The sequence below is a fragment of the Anopheles nili genome, chromosome 3 (assembly GCF_943737925.1).
Source record: "Anopheles nili chromosome 3, idAnoNiliSN_F5_01, whole genome shotgun sequence".
NCBI classification, from domain to species: Eukaryota; Metazoa; Arthropoda; class Insecta; order Diptera; family Culicidae; genus Anopheles; species Anopheles nili.
The window spans coordinates 67531610-67550066 of NC_071292.1; the positions used below are offsets into that span (position 1 = coordinate 67531610).

At 45.4% G+C, this 18457-nt stretch overlaps 1 protein-coding gene across 1 annotated transcript; it reads right to left on the bottom strand.

Annotated features, from left to right (window-relative positions):
• Positions 1-8435: 8435 nt before the first annotated feature.
• Positions 8436-17732, bottom strand: LOC128724869 (nucleolar protein dao-5-like). The gene is made up of 9 exons (XM_053818591.1): positions 17590-17732; positions 16286-16909; positions 15087-15598; positions 14481-14484; positions 13474-14392; positions 12691-13335; positions 10685-12552; positions 10397-10582; positions 8436-9201 (listed from the first exon to the last, which is right to left on the bottom strand). The coding sequence occupies exons 1-9, from the start codon at positions 17689-17691 to the stop codon at positions 9046-9048; spliced, it is 5016 nt and encodes a 1671-aa protein (XP_053674566.1). The 5' UTR covers positions 17692-17732; the 3' UTR covers positions 8436-9045.
• Between the last annotated feature and the right edge of the window lie 725 nt (positions 17733-18457).

Genomic DNA, 18457 nt, shown 5'->3' on the forward strand with positions numbered 1-18457 from the left:
AACGAAAACCAACAAAGCAACTGTTGGCCTCCATTCGATCTGGGACAAACACAATGCCGATCGACCCAAGCGATCCCCAATTCAGGATTGATTGAAAACGCCCGATTCTGCCGGAAACCGTATCTGATGCAGAAAAAAATTGATTCGCCAGTGCGACCGTTGCGGGGTTGCTTCTTTTTCTCCTTCCAACCACCGGCCACAGTCACGGCGGAGAAAGAGAGCAAAAACGAACACAAAACGATCCGTCTGACCCAAATTCCACCCGACGTGGTGCTAATTATTTCTCTTACCTCGAGCCTGCTTTCGAGCCTCCCCGATGTGAAACGCAAAAAAACGAACGTGTCGGCTCGACCACATCCCCGCTTGATGCAATTATTCCGCTCAAAAACGCTCGCAGATGAGTTTCTTCCGCCTTCGAGCACGAAAGACTTGCGCGACACCAGAAGCGACGAACCCGCGGAATCGGTATGCAAGTGACCTCAAATACCTCGACGAAAACAATCTGCTTATCAAGTTTAGCTCATCATATCACGCCGACCCGGTCCATTTGCAAATGTATCTCGAGGCTTATCGCGCTATTGCTACCCACACGGTCGCTTTTCGCCGGGAGCTTGCAAAATTTCTCACCAGTCATGTTTTCCACTCATCGCCACGCATCGCTGCGTACGATCCCAACCTTGAAACAATCCCCCTGGTGATGATCGCCGGCTTCAAGTCGCGGCTTGAACTTGACCGTGGCCAATTTTCAACCTTGTTGGGCGCGCGCGCGGTCGAAGTTCGAGCTCCAATCGGTGGGGCGCGTTCGAGCGAATTGTTTTATGTCTTTATGGGGTGCTCGCCGTCGCGGAACGCTTCTATAATGGTGCGAATGCTAGCGAAATGATCATCGACTTGATTAGATGGCCGGGACCGGAGGAGCGATCGCGACCGGATCCCGGTGGGGTGAGCAACAAAGTGATCTTTTAAAGTGCGCTGTTGGGCAGACTGGAGTAGTTGATGCTCGCACGCGCCGGAAAGAGAAAGACCGGAAGGTAGAAAGTGTGTCCGATCGTATTATGTTATGTGGCAAACGACCGTGTAATGAAAAAAATGGCCAACAATATCATTCCGGTGGGGTGCCGGCGTGAATGTTTTGCAATAAAATTTTACCAGCTACCGAGATCGCTAAGGTTGCCAAGATCGTTCTCGATCTCGAAGCGATCTTGTCTATTCTACGGTGTTGCCAAAATTATCCACATTTTCATCTTCCATTTCCAATAATGGCGTGTTATTTTAGGAGAATTTTCGTGTACAATTTCTCTCTCAACGAATCGTTACCCACCTACCCAATTAACCTACTCTACACGCGTTCATTCAGCCCTCGCACCCTTTCGGGCATGTTTACGCAAAATCAATTACTCGGACACGGGTTTCACTCTTCCTTTCCGGCACCAGCGGCACGTCGTTCACGGGCTGCCCCAATAAACGTGCCAACAACTTCCGCCAAAGCGCCACCGAACGACAAACAGCGATCGCGCGATCGAGCGCAGAATTTACTTTCGCCCACCCAAATCCCTTAGGCCCTCGTACGACGGCCAACGGTCAGCTCGCTCATGCCAGGCGCGGGAGCCGGACGAAAGCAAAGAAAACCCTCGACAGGGCCCTGCACCCTGCCGCCTTCGGACCCGTAATCGATTATAAATGTTTAAAAGCGTGCCAATTCCGCCCGTCGATCGGTTTCGGCTTTCTTTCGCCTCCTTTAGGGGGGTGAGCCCGGCCAGCGATGGTTGGACCGATTCGATCTTATCGGGTGGTGTTTGCGAAAGTGAATGCCCCTACCGAAAACACGGTTTTGGACCAGGGGGAAATGATGGCCTACTTGCCGTCGAGTGGCCTCATGTGCTCGATCGTTGCGTTCGTTCGGAAAACGCTTTATATTTATATACCTTTCCGCGGGCGTGAAGAATTTTCGTTCTCGATTTCGTTACGATCACGATCTCGATTGCTGGTCGAGCTTTTGGAAAATTAGTAGCAAATGGGATTAAAAATGCATTTAAAACTACTTGAATAGGCTATCTAATTTAAACTTCTTTTTTTCAATACAAACAAAGTACTTTGAAAAATTGTTTGTGCTGATTTCAACAGTAATTCAATGTACACTATATTGTTTTTTAATGATTGCGATACAGCGATATATAATTTTCGTTATCCTATATTTATTTCATTTGTGAATTATAGCCTTGGCGAAAATCCCACCTCATAACAGTTGAATAAATGTGTTACAAAACATAACAGTTCTTTATTCTTTTGTCGTGGCGCTAAAAAAACTTTCAAAAGTAAATAAAAACCACCTCCAATAGGTTTCAAAAAACCACACGAAGATCCACCCATCGAACCAGGGTCTCAAACGAGCAAAGATGCGGTTCTGTGGTATGATTTTTGTACTCTTTTTTTTCGCTCGCGCCCAAGAGAATCGCTCCGCTTTACGCCGCATTAACTTTTAATGTATTTCCCGGGTGTTCTTCTGATTTGCCTGGTTTTGCTCTTCTCTCCAACCACTTGCATTCGAAACGCAAGGCGCGAGCTTCAACAGAACACATAAATTCGAGTGGCGGCGAACTGCCGGGCAGAAAAACACGACCAGTGGAAAGCGGAGCTTCTGAAGAGCTTTTTTTTTTCCACCAACACATAACCCAAGAATGGTGGTTGGTAGCTGCCGATCGTACAAAAACCACACGAAGCAGACCCATCAAGTGCGAAGCCAGTGTCAGTTAGCTTGAGGTTGGTGGCATTGGTGGGATTTTATGTGAATTTTCTCATTATTAGCTGCCATTATCCCTTCCGACCGGCACGAACCAACTCCCGGGGGACAATCTTTGGCGGCGTCGTATTCAACTGGGCTACGTTTCGTTTCGACTCCAAGGTGAGGAAATCATCGCAAGATTACGCCCCAGGATGCCGTTGAAGCTGTTCAGTCGATTCACGCACTCGTAAGATGCGTGGTTGGTTTCCAGGAGGCTAAAAGAGCTCCAGGAGAACCTGCGAAGAAGAAGCATTTTGCTGGGCGATCGGGCTACCAACAGGATGGTTTATAATTAGAGTGGTTAATTAAGGTTCATGTGTAATTTACAAATCAATACGTAAATTGAAGGCTAGCCTTGGGGTGTCTCAGAAAGATGAACGGAATAAAGCTATCTTTTTATATCTTGGACTTATTTTTACCATCGTAATAACTTTAAAATCAACTGATGTAAACGTGATAAAATACAGAACAAAAGGCATCTATCGATTCATTGATAGGTTAATGCTTATCTTGATAGCTAAAAAAGATCTCCATGTTCAAATTTTCTCAAACAAGCAACATATTTCACTACACAAATACCATCTATCGGTGTTCATCAGCTGCTTGTGCAAAGAACCAGACATCCCATCTAGCCATCCCATGAGGGATTTCTTTTGGTGCCTATTTGAATATTCATGTTTTGCCTCAATTGAAAGCACGATTCAAATTCATTGAACACTTCCGTTCGTGTCCGATGCAACATGCGCAACCACCTTCAGACGACTCGAAACCAGCTGCAGCCACCCGGGAATCCAGTTCGAAGCCGCGATCTTGAACTTGAACGGTGTCACGCCAAACCGACCAGTTTCAGAAAAGCTCGAACTCTCCCCCCCCCCCCCAAGCAAATCCACCAAGACCAGTCCTGGCGCACCCGTGGCAATTTTAGGCTTTCGCATCAGCTCTCAGCCACACCGCCAACGAGCGCGAACTGCGCGATGCGAAACAATCGACATTCTGAATCCACACAAACCCAGCGATGGCTGGCATGCAGACGCTGCGTGAACAACAACCGCACGCAGGCAAACACGCAGAGTGTCGCAATCGGAGAAAAGTAATGGGGGTTTTGTATGCAAATCATGCGACCCGATGCGTACGGTGTCATATTTTAAGGGCCGATCGTTCGACCCACCGATGCAGCCCTGTGTCAGACCTGCGGGGCATCGAGGGATGAAACATTTCCCCAACCCAATGGGACACAATGGGCCACCCCCGTGCGGGTGGTGGGGGCGTGTGGGTGATGCGGGAAATTATGGGTTTCCTTGGTTTGGCTGTCGGGAGAAAGTACGACCAGTGGAGACGGATGATTTGGCGGAATTTGGTCGCTCTTTCGAGCGGATCCGATGAGCTGTGATTTCGTGCACACAAAGAGGCAGTTCTTTGTAGATTGCTTTTTTTTTTTTTGTAATCCATTTCCACAGATCGAGGTGCGTGTTTGGAGAGATAATGGGAGCTATTTGTCGCCGAGTTCTCGCGGGCACCGTTAAGGAAACGTTCCCATTTCCTTGACGCAAAGCGGAGTCTTCGAGCGGGAGTTAGGATGCGTCTTGAGGAGTGAAAATTACCCTGCTGGGTTTTCCCAGCACCATAACCTACGACCGCTCATTACCGTCAGCCAGCGTCAGCGTACACCGCTCCTGGGAAGAGAAAGCCGGCAAGTTCGGTAGTGGTCATCGCGAATGTCGCTGAATCACCATACGGTATTGTAAGAGCTATCGGTTGAAGCGACCGAGAGGTTCGCTTTTTGACAGCATCCTGGGGAAGTTGGATGGTCCGAGAGAACGAGAGCTTCATGGAAGCGATGTGACGAGTGATTCATTCCTGGGATGAAGGAACGTGCTTTGTGCGTTCTAGGGTTAGGTAAGATGTTTCCACTTTACGGGCAATAAAACGCATGCTTTTAGATGTTTAAATTGTACGGCTGAAAGCTGAGTGGTTGGTGAGAATGTGAAGGATTTTTGTATGAAACGTACACTGATTAACGTAAGTCGTTGGAGCTCCAAGATGTGTCGTAAAATGTGCGGAAAAAGAACCACAAAGACAATTACTACTGATAAAGCTACATAGTTGGTTAGATTGTTCATTAGTGCATTTTTGGAATTAGTTAAGTAGCGGGTAAATTTCTGATTTTTAATCATTCACAAAAGGAAGTGCAAGCTCAAACACAGATAATTAGAAAATAGTAGCGTGAGTGTTAGCTCTAGGGACAACGGTTGACAAACGTACCACCCAGTATCGGATTGAATTTCAAGTAAAGAAAATAAGCACAAAAACGATCACAGATTCAACCTCAACCATTCAACGCTGCGCTGCTCGGTTGCAGTGAAAATATCACAACCAAAAAAATCATGCATGCAAGAAAACGAGATATCCGCGTGCGTTTTCATTTCCCCCCAATTATCTGCCGGGTGCTTTTCGAAATCCCACTTGCACCCGCCGGAATTCTATTACATGCCACCCACGGTGTGCGGCTGCTAAATATGTATCCGAAAGAAAGTCATTTCGATTTTTAAACCCGAACAAACTAATGGAACCGCACTTAATTCGGCGACGGAAAGCAGCAAATAAAATGAACAGTCCCACTACGGCACCGTGATACGGCGAGAAAGGAACCGAAGCAGCGGAAGAAAACTGCACGAATGAGAAAGTTTTCCTTCGACCAACGAGCCGCGGCGAGGAATCGCCCGTCGCTGGTGTCTGGTTAATGGTCCTTTTGTTTTTTCTTTCCTTTTCCCGTGCTTGCCGACACGTTGCCAATAGTGATCCCAATATTTTCCCAAAGCCCCCGCGGTAATTGTGCCGAAGTGCAACGGAAATCACCCCAAAGACCCCAAGCAGCATTACCAAAAAATGAAGAGCGAAAAACAAAACGAAACTAAAACGAAACGCCAACCACCTGAGCCTCGTTGGGTCGTTCTTTTCCATTCGGTTTTGGGGCGAGGAGTTTGGTTTGTTTGCGGCCGCTGGCGATGGCTGGCGATCAAATTAACTCCCGCTCTAAGAGAGACCATGTGGGCATTCGTTGCTTCTGTGCCGATGCTTATCATCGCGTACTCACCTGTGCCAAATAGCAAACCCACCGCTGCTCCATACTGCCGGATGCTGGTTTTAAACGCACGAACGAACTGCTTGAGAGCCGGCTGTTTGCTGCTGATGCTGCTGTTTCTCCTTTTCCACCAGGTGCAGCTGGGGGTTAGTTGCTGGTGGGAATAGGATGAAGGGGTGGGGGGGTTGGGGATGGGGGTAGGTAGAGAAGACGCGGGTGATGGAGCGCGAGGGTAGTTTCTGCGTACAGATTTCAGCACCGCATTGGCCAATTAAAGCCGGGCCAGGTTAACGTTCTCGGGCGCGCAATCTTTCTTCTCTCGCGATGCTGACCGGCGAGACGCACCGAGCGCCACACACACCCACAGGCACACACACACACGCGCGCACACGTACGCACTAGCACACACACACACACACTCACAAGTGAGCGATCGCGGCACCACAAACACGGTTCGGTCAATTACCCTGCGCGCGCGGAAGGAACCACAGCGTAAGGAAGCTTCCTGACACGGGGGTTGCAAATTGGGGTGAAGTTTTCCACAGATCGTGTGGGGGTGATTCACGAGATCGCGATCCCTAGGAGGTCGGTACGAATTTTCCAACCCCTAAAGACTGGCTGACTTCGACCGATTCGGTGCCGGTTTCGTTTAATGTTTTCAATGAAAGCGCGCGGTGTAAGACCTTGCCGAAGATCCAAAAGAGGATCGTGTACCGGGAATGTGTTTGCAGGTAGCCTGCTCGAGAAATCCCTAAGGCCACTAACACCAGCACACACATGCACACTGCGTGCACGCCTTAATCCCTGCGTCGAAGATCCTTCGGGAAGGATACAACTCAAATCCTTCGAGCCCGCACGTAAGTAAGGTGAAGTGCGGTCCGTTTTCGAGGTGATTCCACCGTTCTTGGATAGGCAGCCAGCTTGGCGAGGACGACGCGAGTGGTATTGCAGGAAGGTGCAGGGTGCACGGTAGCGATCACGGTGGCTTTAGATGGGCACGCAAATGGGCAGCAAAACGGACAAACCGGGGCAAGTGCACACACGAGGGAAAAGAAAAACCCGTCCGAACGAGGCGACTGTCGGGAGAGAATTGAACGAGCGGCCAAGCGACGAACGCGCACGGACGGTGTTGAATCTCTGGGCAGGCTTCCGATCGAAGCACGCACACATGCAGCAAGCAAGCAACTGCGGCCGGGAAACAAACGCCACATGCAGCCCGTGGGTGTGCGTATGTAAAGTGGCTGTGCGCGATCGCGATCGTGGCGAGAAGGGCTTGAAGTTGATGGTGGTTCGACGCGGAGGTCACGACGCGACGAGCTCGCTGATGGGCTGGTGGTGCGCAGGATCAGCCGGGGCAATTATGTTGGCGGTATGTTATGTTGCGATCGCTCTTTGTTGGGATGAACGAATGATGTCGACTTTAGTTAGCTGTTCCTTGCCGTAGAAGCCGTTACGTATTTTGCTCAAGATTCATGCGTTTCAGATAGTTAAACATTTATTTGGTAGGTGTATATAAATCGAAATAACGAGGTGACTTTTGAGTCTATTGGATGCTTTGTTGAATTGAATTTTTAATATTAATGAAAAATGTGAACTAATAAAATATAACAGCACAGTAGCCTGGCATTGCTAAAGCATTACAATTTTCAAATTTGTAATTTTAACAAATCAATTTTTGTTTTACACATCCATCAGGTGTAGTTACAAAAGCTAATAATTAGTAATCACTCTGCCAATGGAATCAAAAAGGGCCGTTTGTTTATAACGATCGTTTGTTAATACAGTCCGGCAAGACCATATTGAAATTCAAAAAGAAATCTGAGTATATTGCTGTTTTTTGCAATAAAAGTAACATATTACCAGTATTCGTATTTTTCGCAATTAAAATAGCATAATTTTACTGATCATGTTTGTGCATTAAGATAAAAAAGCAGTAAAATATGACTACGTATCGAGGATCGCAGTTAAATCTCCCTTTGTTCGACTTGTAACTGACTGCGAACTGAGGTTCATTTTATGTCGACTTTGTTGCATTGAGTGAATTGTCGCCAATCAAAATGAACCTTTTATCTAGCTGCTTAACGCAAAAAATATGGAAAGCTACACAACGTAATGCAGATGGATGATGAGCTGCAAAAAATTTGGCAAAAATACGTCATTACGAGCCCTATGATCCTTAAGTATTCTCACGATACTTTCCCTTCCAGAAAGGTAGTAATTTATCGACGCGGAGAAACACTTTCGAAGGGATCGTTAGTCGCTCTTGAAGCTTAACTGCGGGCGTGAAATGCCGGAGAGATCTCATACTCACCGCGAAACAATGTACTTGAATAAGCAAACCCCGTTGTTTTAAAGCTGCTTCAAGATAAGGCACATCTAATTTAAGCAACCCAGTTGGGAAGTGTGCAGAAAAGAAAGTGATCTTTATATTAGCGATTTCAAAACGTTTTTTGCTGAATTTGCGGCCACGCAACGATTGCCCATCGTGTTAAAAACACTCTAACGTTCGGAAAAGTACCCAAGATCCACCTTACTTAAATCCATTTAACAATACACAATGCCAAATCCGTTTGATCACGTTTATTTATATAACTCAAATAGATTCTTACTAATGTAATACACACTACTGTGCGATATTCTTCCCCTGTATACATCTATGTCTTTCATAAATACGGGGATATATAGGCGATTTGACTTAAGATGATAAAAACCATCATTTCTAATTCCTCCTCGATTGGGGTAGTGAAAAACCGTAAAAGTAAAGAAGTAGTATTTATGCTCCCTACCGCCTATAGATAAACTATTTTCTTGGATTGTGTCCTTTAGTGTTTTTTGAGCATATACATACATACAATGTTTTGACAATAATTAGAAACAAATATCGTTTACGCTGTGATTGCGTATACCTACACGTGTTGTCCGGTTTAGGACGCTAACGTAGCTATAATAACTGTACGAAATGGAAGTAGAGACAAACCGAACGGGCACTGCTTTCTCTAGGGTCGTGGGATTTCAGCAAAAGTCTGACATCAACTTTGTATGATTGAACTGCTCTAGATCCACTATTGTAGGAGATACGAGATCCGCTGTAGCATTGTAGGAACAGCGCGTATCTATTGTTACATTGGAGCTATTCCTACATCGTTGTCGTAGTGGATCCCAAGTCAGTACAATTTTCCGCTTAATCCTCGAACTTAATCGAATTTACACTCATATCGATAATGCCTCCCTGATAGCCCGAACGTTTCTTTTTGGTTTTCTCGTGCCTGAAAGATTTGCCCTTCGTATGTTTTAGAATTTTGTTCGCTCGTTCACCGTATGATCCTCGGGCGTTTATCTGAAAAAAAAAAACCAACAACCGAAAGAAAAAGATTAATTTTAACGTTCAAATACCTGCGCTCTGTACTCCCATTCCGCCTACTGATTTATTCAACGTACACATAAGTTCTAGTCAAGGAAACAAAGACATTGCGATCTTTATCATCATTTTCCCGGGAAAAGTTCCTGTGGTTTTAGCGAGTAACAGCGGACGCATTTGAGATTCTTGGCATAGTTATGCTTCATACAGTCTGCACAAAACCAATCACCAGCTTTCAGTGGCTGTTTCTTGGCCCTCTCTCGCTTGTTTTCAGCCGGTGCGGGATCAATAGAACTACTTCGGGCACAGAAACAGATGATAAAACGTTCCTTGTTGTGGCAGCCGCATTTATCACACTTCCACATGCCTGTCTTCTCGTCCAGATTCCGTCCAACGACGTACGGCGCCACGCTTTCGCACACCTTGCAAGCATCCTTCGTCGGATTTTGCACCTCATTCTGTTCGTAACATTCCCTGCACTTCCACGTTGTGCGGGTTTTTCGACATTTGGAGCAGGCCAGACGAACTCCATAATTAACGGTCGAGCAGTCGGTACAATTCCACTCGCCAAAGCGTTCGTTTGCTGTGGTCTTGACTTCGCTAGGGTTTTCGTTCGATTTTAAAAAGCTGATGAACTTTGGCTACCATCAACGAAGGAGAAAGATAAAAATATGCATTTTGATTTGTATCTGAACGACGGAATGAAGAGAAAGGAGAATCACAATCCACAATCCCATACATTCCGTGTCCAGGCTCACAAATCAATTCAAGCCATGTTGACCTACGTCACATGTATACAAGCAAGCGAGATTATTAGGAGCGATTATGGAAGAGTAAAAGTACAACGTTAAAACAGCAATGCAATTGTTTAAACCGTTATACGGGATTGCTCGCATAGTTTCTATCATCTAGACATTGGCCTAGGTTTCACAATAAATTTTTCAGGTGAAGACATAAATAACTGCCCTTTTTCTGCTACTCTAAAGTAATAGCATTCTTCGTTACTCCGTGATTGTGAGCAAATGTTGTCATTATACCACTATCGGTATATAAACGACTTCCAAATTCGACTTGGGATGTAAAATGATCGCAAATCATGATTATCCTTTGTTTCCGTTCTACACGCACTTAAACGTTTCATTTTCTACTCTTCTCAAGTGTCTTTAATACATACCTTAGCTTCGTATGAATTGTCCTGCAACCGGTGATCAATTTCGACCTCATCTGCTCGAACGCGCTGGAATCGTGTGACTCCACGTTTTTCATCGCTGTTTGTGAATGATTTTCTTCCGCTTCCGAACCCACTGCTGGTACTACCGTTTTCTTCGAACGGTTTTTTGTTGGTCGGTGGAGTTTCGAACTGCGTGTAAGAAATCATTTCAAAAGTTGAGAAGAATTATAAGCATGAAATAGTATCGATTTCAAGTTTTACGAAGCAGTTATTAATAAACCATTAACACACCTGTTCATTTGGGTAGCCATCAGTAGGATCGCTGGCCTTCACAAAATGGTTGCTATAGTGCATCTTCTTCGCGGATGAGTTAAGCTGTTCCTGTTGCTCTAGCTTTCTTTTCTGCCCCACGTGATTTACTCCATTTGGCGTTGTTGGCGGTTTTTCGTCCTCATCTGAATCTGATTCCGAATCTGAATCTGACGTCGCGGTCTTTGCAGCATTTACATCTGACTTTGGTGTTGAAGAAACCAAAGAAACGGATTTCTGGGTTGGTTTCTTTGCAACCGGTTTTGTCGTTTCTTCGTCCGAACTATCATCGGATGATTCTGCTTTCCTTTTAGCGGTGGTTGCTGCAGGTTTCTTAGCGGTATTTTCCTCTTCTGAAGAATCGTCTTCACTACTGGATTCGTCTTGTTGAGATTTGACAGCAGATGTTTTTGCAACAGTAATCGATTTTGATGCAGATACTATTTGAGCTGGTTTCTTGGCCGCAGGTTTTGTTGCTTCCTCTTCAGAACTATCGTCGGAGCTATCATCAGATGATACTGCATTCTTGGCTGAAGTTCCATTTGTTGGTTTAGCCGCCACCGGAGTTGCTTTTACAGCAGGTGGTTTCTTTGCAGGTTCCTCCTCTTCCGAGGAATCATCACTGCTCGATTCTTCCTGCTTTTTCTTCGCAGCTGCAGGAGTAACAATCTTTGCAGCAGTGCCAGCTTTAGGAGTAGCTACGGTTTGAGCTGGCTTCTTAGCTGCAGGTTTTGCTGCTTCCTCTTCAGAGCTATCGTCAGAGCTATCATCAGATGATTCCGCTTTCTTTGCAGCAGTTCCATTTGTTGGTTTAGCCGCCACCGGAGTAGCTTTCACAGCAGCTGGTTTCTTTGCAGGTTCCTCCTCTTCCGAGGAATCATCACTGCTCGATTCTTCCTGCTTTTTCTTCACAGCTGCAGGAGTAACAGCCTTTGCAGCAGTGCCAGCTTTAGGAGTAGCTACGGTTTGAGCTGGCTTTTTAGCTGCAGGTTTTGCTGCTTCCTCTTCAGAGCTATCGTCAGAGCTATCATCAGATGATTCCGCTTTCTTTGCAGCAGTTCCATTTGTTGGTTTAGCCGCCACCGGAGTAGCTTTCACAGCAGCTGGTTTCTTTGAAGGTTCCTCCTCTTCCGAGGAATCATCACTGCTCGATTCTTCCTGCTTTTTCTTCGCAGCTGCAGGAGTAACAGCCTTTGCAGCAGTGCCAGCTTTAGGAGTAGCTACGGTTTGAGCTGGCTTCTTAGCTGCAGGTTTTGCTGCTTTCTCTTCAGAGCTATCGTCAGAGCTATCATCAGATGATTCCGCTTTCTTTGCTACAACTGCATTTGTTGGTTTAGCCGCCACCGGAGTAGCTTTCACAGCAGCTGGTTTCTTTGCAGGTTCCTCCTCTTCCGAGGAATCATCACTGCTCGATTCTTCCTGCTTTTTCTTCGCAGCTGCAGGAGTAACAGCCTTTGCAGCAGTGCCAGCTTTAGGAGTAGCTACAGTTTGAGCTGGCTTTTTAGCTGCAGGTTTTGCTGCTTCCTCTTCAGAGCTATCGTCAGAGCTATCATCAGATGATTCCGCTTTCTTTGCAGCAGTTCCATTTGTTGGTTTAGCCGCCACCGGAGTAGCTTTCACAGCAGCTGGTTTCTTTGCAGGTTCCTCCTCTTCCGAGGAATCATCACTGCTCGATTCTTCCTGCTTTTTCTTCGCAGCTGCAGGAGTAACAGCCTTTGCAACAGTGCCAGCTTTAGGAGTAGCTACGGTTTGAGTTGGTTTCTTGGCCGCAGGTTTTGCTGCTTCCTCTTCTGAGCTATCGTCGGAGCTATCATCAGATGATTCCGCTTTCTTTGCTACAACTGCATTAGCTGATTTAACCGCAACAGGACTTGCTTTCACAGCAGCTGGTTTCTTTGCAGGTTCCTCCTCTTCCGAGGAATCATCACTGCTCGATTCTTCCTGCTTTTTCTTCGCGGCTGCAGGAGTAACAGCCTTTGCAACAGTGCCAGCTTTAGGAGTAGCTACGGTTTGAACTGGTTTCTTAGCTACAGGTTTTGCTGCTTCCTCTTCAGAGCTATCGTCAGAGCTATCATCAGATGATACCGCTTTCTTTGCCGCAGCTCCATTTGTTGGTTTAGCCGCCACCGGAGTCGCTTTCACAGCAGCTGGTTTCTTTGCAGGTTCCTCCTCTTCCGAGGAATCATCACTGCTCGATTCTTCCTGCTTTTTCTTCGCAGCTGTTGGAGTAACAGCCTTTGCAACAGTGCCAGCTTTAGGAGTAGCTACGGTTTGAGTTGGTTTCTTGGCCGCAGGTTTTGCTGCTTCCTCTTCAGAGCTATCGTCGGAGCTATCATCAGATGATTCCGCTTTCTTTGCTACAACTGCATTTGTTGGTTTAGCCGCCACCGGAGTAGCTTTCACAACAGCTGGTTTCTTTGCAGGTTCCTCCTCTTCCGAGGAATCATCACTGCTCGATTCTTCCTGCTTTTTCTTCGCAGCTGTTGGAGTAACAGCCTTTGCAACAGTGCCAGCTTTAGGAGTAGCTACGGTTTGAGTTGGTTTCTTGGCCGCAGGTTTTGCTGCTTCCTCTTCAGAGCTATCGTCGGAGCTATCATCAGATGATTCCGCTTTCTTTGCTACAACTGCATTTGCTGATTTAACCGCAACAGGAGTCGCTTTCACAGCAGCTGGTTTCTTTGCAGGTTCCTCCTCTTCCGAGGAATCATCACTGCTCGATTCTTCCTGCTTTTTCTTTGCGGCTGCAGGAGTAACAGCCTTTGCAGCAGTGCCAGCTTTAGGAGTAGTTACGGTTTGAGTTGGTTTCTTAGCTGCAGGTTTTGCTGCTTCCTCTTCAGAGCTATCGTCGGAGCTATCATCAGATGATTCCGCTTTCTTTGCTACAACTGCATTTGCTGATTTAACCGCAACAGGACTTGCTTTCACAGCAGCTGGTTTCTTTGCAGGTTCCTCCTCTTCCGAGGAATCATCACTGCTCGATTCTTCCTGCTTTTTCTTTGCGGCTGCAGGAGTAACAGCCTTTGCAGCAGTGCCAGCTTTAGGAGTAGCTACGGTTTGAGCTGGCTTTTTAGCTGCAGGTTTTGCTGCTTCCTCTTCAGAGCTATCGTCAGAGCTATCATCAGATGATTCCGCTTTCTTTGCAGCAGTTCCATTTGTTGGTTTAGCCGCCACCGGAGTAGCTTTCACAGCAGCTGGTTTCTTTGCAGGTTTCTCCTCTTCCGAGGAATCATCACTGCTCAATTCTTCCTGCTTTTTCTTCGCAGCTGCAGGAGTAACAGTCTTTGCAGCAGTGCCAGCTTTAGGAGTAGCTACGGTTTGAGCTGGCTTCTTAGCTGCAGGTTTTGCTGCTTCCTCTTCAGAGCTATCGTCAGAGCTATCATCAGATGATTCCGCTTTCTTTGCAGCAGTTCCATTTGTTGGTTTAGCCACCACCGGAGTAGCTTTCACAGCAGCTGGTTTCTTTGCAGGTTCCTCCTCTTCCGAGGAATCATCACTGCTCGATTCTTCCTGCTTTTTCTTCGCAGCTGCAGGAGTAACAGCCTTTGCAGCAGTGCCAGCTTTAGGAGTAGCTACAGTTTGAGCTGGCTTTTTAGCTGCAGGCTTTGCTGTTTCCTCTTCAGTGCTATCGTCGGAACTATCATCAGATGATTCTACTTTCTTGATAGCATTGCCAATGCCATTAGTAATTACCTAAAATAGAATATTAAAAACGGCACTTAAATACTTGAACGCAATTTGCATATGCAAAATAAATTGTTTAAGCTACATTGTTTCAGACGAAACTGTAATGGCAAGATTATCCGTTGGCGATGACTACCGAAATCAATGTTTACCCAATATTGAACAAAAACACACAGAACCAATGAAATAGTGTCTGAAAAGGTTCATTTTATTTCTACGATAAATGAGAAGAAAACTTTCGTACACGTTTTACGAAGATGTATATATGTTCTTATTATCGCGATCTTATGCTTTGGAACATTCGGTATAATGTTTGCTTTAATTTAGAAAGCGGATGAGCATAACATCCTTTTAAATTTTCTCAGAACACATGTGTACGATAAATTGTATTTATCGATATGAAGGGGTTGTTAATTGTTTGTATGTTTGTACATGAGCGAGCTGTCCTTTCTTAAATCCTGATGTAGAAATTCCACCCTGTACATAAGAAAACTTTCCTGTCTTACAAACCCTCTCAGGATGAGGGAAATAAGGGGCTGCTTTGATGGGGAACGATAAGAAATTAACTCGAAATTGTATTTTCATTGGAAAATACTAGAACGACTTAAAACAAATTATATAAGCTATCTGATTCTTGCTCGTACATAGCAACACAGAATACGAGGACAATTAATTATCTCTTATTCAAGGATTCACATCTTACTCGTCATTAAAAGACATTTTCTTATTAGGTGGACCTCCGAAACCCGAGGATCCTCCCCGACCTCGCCCACCGGGACTGCCACGACCGCGCCCACCAGGACTGCCACGACCACGGAAACCGCCACCTCCACGACCACCGCCTGCTCCGAAACCACCACCACCTCCTCCACGACCACCGAAGCCTCCTCGACCACCTCGACCTCCGCGGAAACCACCTCCGTCAGAACTACCATCAGGGTTTTTGGTTTGGCATTTGAAACAGCTAAAACGGCTCGCAAAGTTGTCAAACTGGCAGCTCGGGCAAGACCAAGTTTTTTCTGGATTCGGATTACGACTCGTGCACTTGAAGCATTGCTGACGGGATCGGAAGTTCGATTGGCCGCACTCGGGGCAATCCCAATCACCGGGCCGTGGCTCGTGTTGTCTCTTTTCGGTGTTTCCGTCACCATCCTGCCATTTGTTGGATCCACCGCCGTTGCGATTGTCATAGCCGCCGAATGAAGTCCGATCATTCTATGGCACAGGAACATCATTGTCATGGGAAGGATCGGATAGATCGAGAAAATTGAAAAAGAAAGAAATAGAGAACGTATTAGCACTTTACACCACCTTCCACATATTGAGTGTAAATGGTACAATGGCATAGCGTATGCAATGATAATAAAACCAATCCTATCAGTGAACATAGGGCAACAGGAAGATGTTGATTTGTCGTGGATAAAAGGAACTATGACCCCAGCATCTACTGTTCCTTCGGTATTAATCCTTACATACATACATGGCATACACGTGTCCATTGTCAAATTTCCAAGAATGTGTCAATGATAAAACAAAACAAACTCTGGTTTAATGAAATTCAAACGATTTCATCCATTACACTAACGATTATATCGATACCTCGAGCAGAAGGTGGAAAAATGAGTGCATTTTTCTCTATTTCTATCTTTCTGAAAAACACGATCCTTGGCCCACAAAACGATTGAATCATCAATGAAACGAATTTCATATGAAATAACGCACCAGCAATTGCTGGGTTTGGTGGCCTCAACATCGTATGTCAATAAACGGGTTTGTACCCGATAAGCGAAACTGCTGGTCTCTTGAACATGTTAAGTGTTTGAAGCCCAATCGAGAGGTGATGTGCTATACACATTGCCTGCAGTATTGAAGTTCTCCCAAAGAAACTCAAATGTATCTTACCTTGTTCTTTTGTTGCGGCTTATCGTTGAACTTCGGAGTGTTGTTGCCTTTCTTAGCCAATGATTTGGGCGCTTCTTCCTCAGCTTCCTCGTCCTCATCATCTTCGTCATCTTCTTCCTCGGCTTCTTCTGCCTTACGTTTCTGTCCAGCCTTTGCAGGCTGCTGTTTCTTGGGGACAGGTTGCTCGTCTTCATCATCGTCCTCCTCCTCTTCTTCCTCCTCATCATCATCTTCCTCCTCATCGGAATCTTCTTCTGATTCTTCTTTCTGTTGTTTCAGGAGAGGTGTTACCTTTACTGCGACTTTGGCGTTCGCCTTTTTAACCGGCTTGGTCTCCTCCTCCTCCTCATCGGAGTCTTCCTCTTCATCGGAATCTTCCTCCTCTTCGTCAGCGGCTTGTTGTGGTTTCTTCGCAGCAGTTCCATTTGTTGCAGCCTTGCCATTCAACTTGCCGTTTTTCACTGGAGGAGGCGCTGTTTCCTCTTCTTCGTCTTCTTCATCATCTTCTTCGGAATCCTCATCGTCTTCCTCTGCTGCTACTTTGTTTAGTACCAGCTTTTTGTTTGTGGCTTGATAATGTTTCACGATTTCATCTAACTTTGGTGCTCCTTTCGGAAGTGTGGCCTGTAAATAGAAGTAACAAAACACAACAATGACAATAAATTAACGTACGGTCGAATATGTTTTGATCGATTGAGAGCTCCGATCCCTTTGGCGAGGAACAGAACGGGTAATTGTATGGAATCATTGCCAAAATAGGTGACAATATGGAAAAAGATTATCAATCCCGACAAAGGCACGATTCCGATGGAAGTTTGTTCTTGGAGTACAGATTATGGATTTAGATTACAGAAAACATAACCTCTAAGCCCACCTGAAAGTACTCCTCAGTAAACGCGGAAGCATGCTTTTCGATAGCTGATGTTTGAAGAGGTACATAAAAACATCGTTCAAGGCCTACTACACCACGCGAATACCTATGGCGGCCGCTTACCCCCCGCGCAGAACCCAAGGCTACCGCATGGCAGCCCGCAACACGAGGTAGCCGCGTCATAGGCACATAAATGGCGCAGAACCACCGATAAAGTTTAAAACAATATAAATTATGCAAATGTTGAAGTATGAAATGCGATTTATCAATTTAAGTAAAGATTGAAATAAGAAATATCGACTTTTCGCGGATTATTTCTAACTGCGTCACACTGCCAGTCAACACGTGCTACCGCATGCCGGGAACAAATTAGGGCGATTATTTATCGATTAGCTCTGATAAAATAAAGCACCAATTGATGAGAACAGCTTACCGTTTGATATTTCTTCTGGAATACTGCGGCAAATGTTTTGTCTTTTCGTGACAAATGCTCAAAAACCAACGCGTCTAACACCGAATCACTCAGGGCAGCCATGTTGAACGGAGAAAAAACAGACAATACTTCTCACTACAACGTCTCCCACTGAAAGAATGATCAGTTCTTCTTTTTTCACCAGGAGCGTACCACGGAAGGAGTGCTGAAACAGTGTAGACGCTTTACCGCTAACGCCGTCGCATTCGCGCACATGCGCTCTAAGCGGCGAATCAGGGCCGCCAGCACAGTTTATTTACGCGCGTGCCAATGCATTGGCTGCACGGAAAACATGTGCTCAAACTGTCACTCGCATGTTAGGCTTTAAAGGTTTATAAATGTATACATAGAGTGTTTAATACCAAGATATATACATTTCGAAAGTTCACATAAATTCGAATATGTTATAATAATGTTAAAACATATTTGAATAACAATACCATTGCTATGATTTGCTCATTATTTTTTGGATATATACAATACTCCATTACTGATTTGTTAAACATAATAAATTGATTAGTTGTTGCTTTCCGTTTGACAGTATAGTGTTAACATTTTTCTCGTAAACACTGCATGAAAACAGCGCCAACTGAAACGTCAAATAAAGGCAAAAGACGCAAAACATTTGGAGTTAAGCCTACTCGTTCCAAAGTTTGTTAATTTCTTGTATGTACAAGTAGTTTCAGTTATGTTTGATACCAGCTTCAATCTGTAATCCGTATGGCGTCAATTAGCAGTGTAAGTATAGTTCCAAGTTTAGGTTTTATCTCAATTTATTGCATTGTACGCAATTTATATATATCTTACGTATCGTATCGACCGTTTCAGA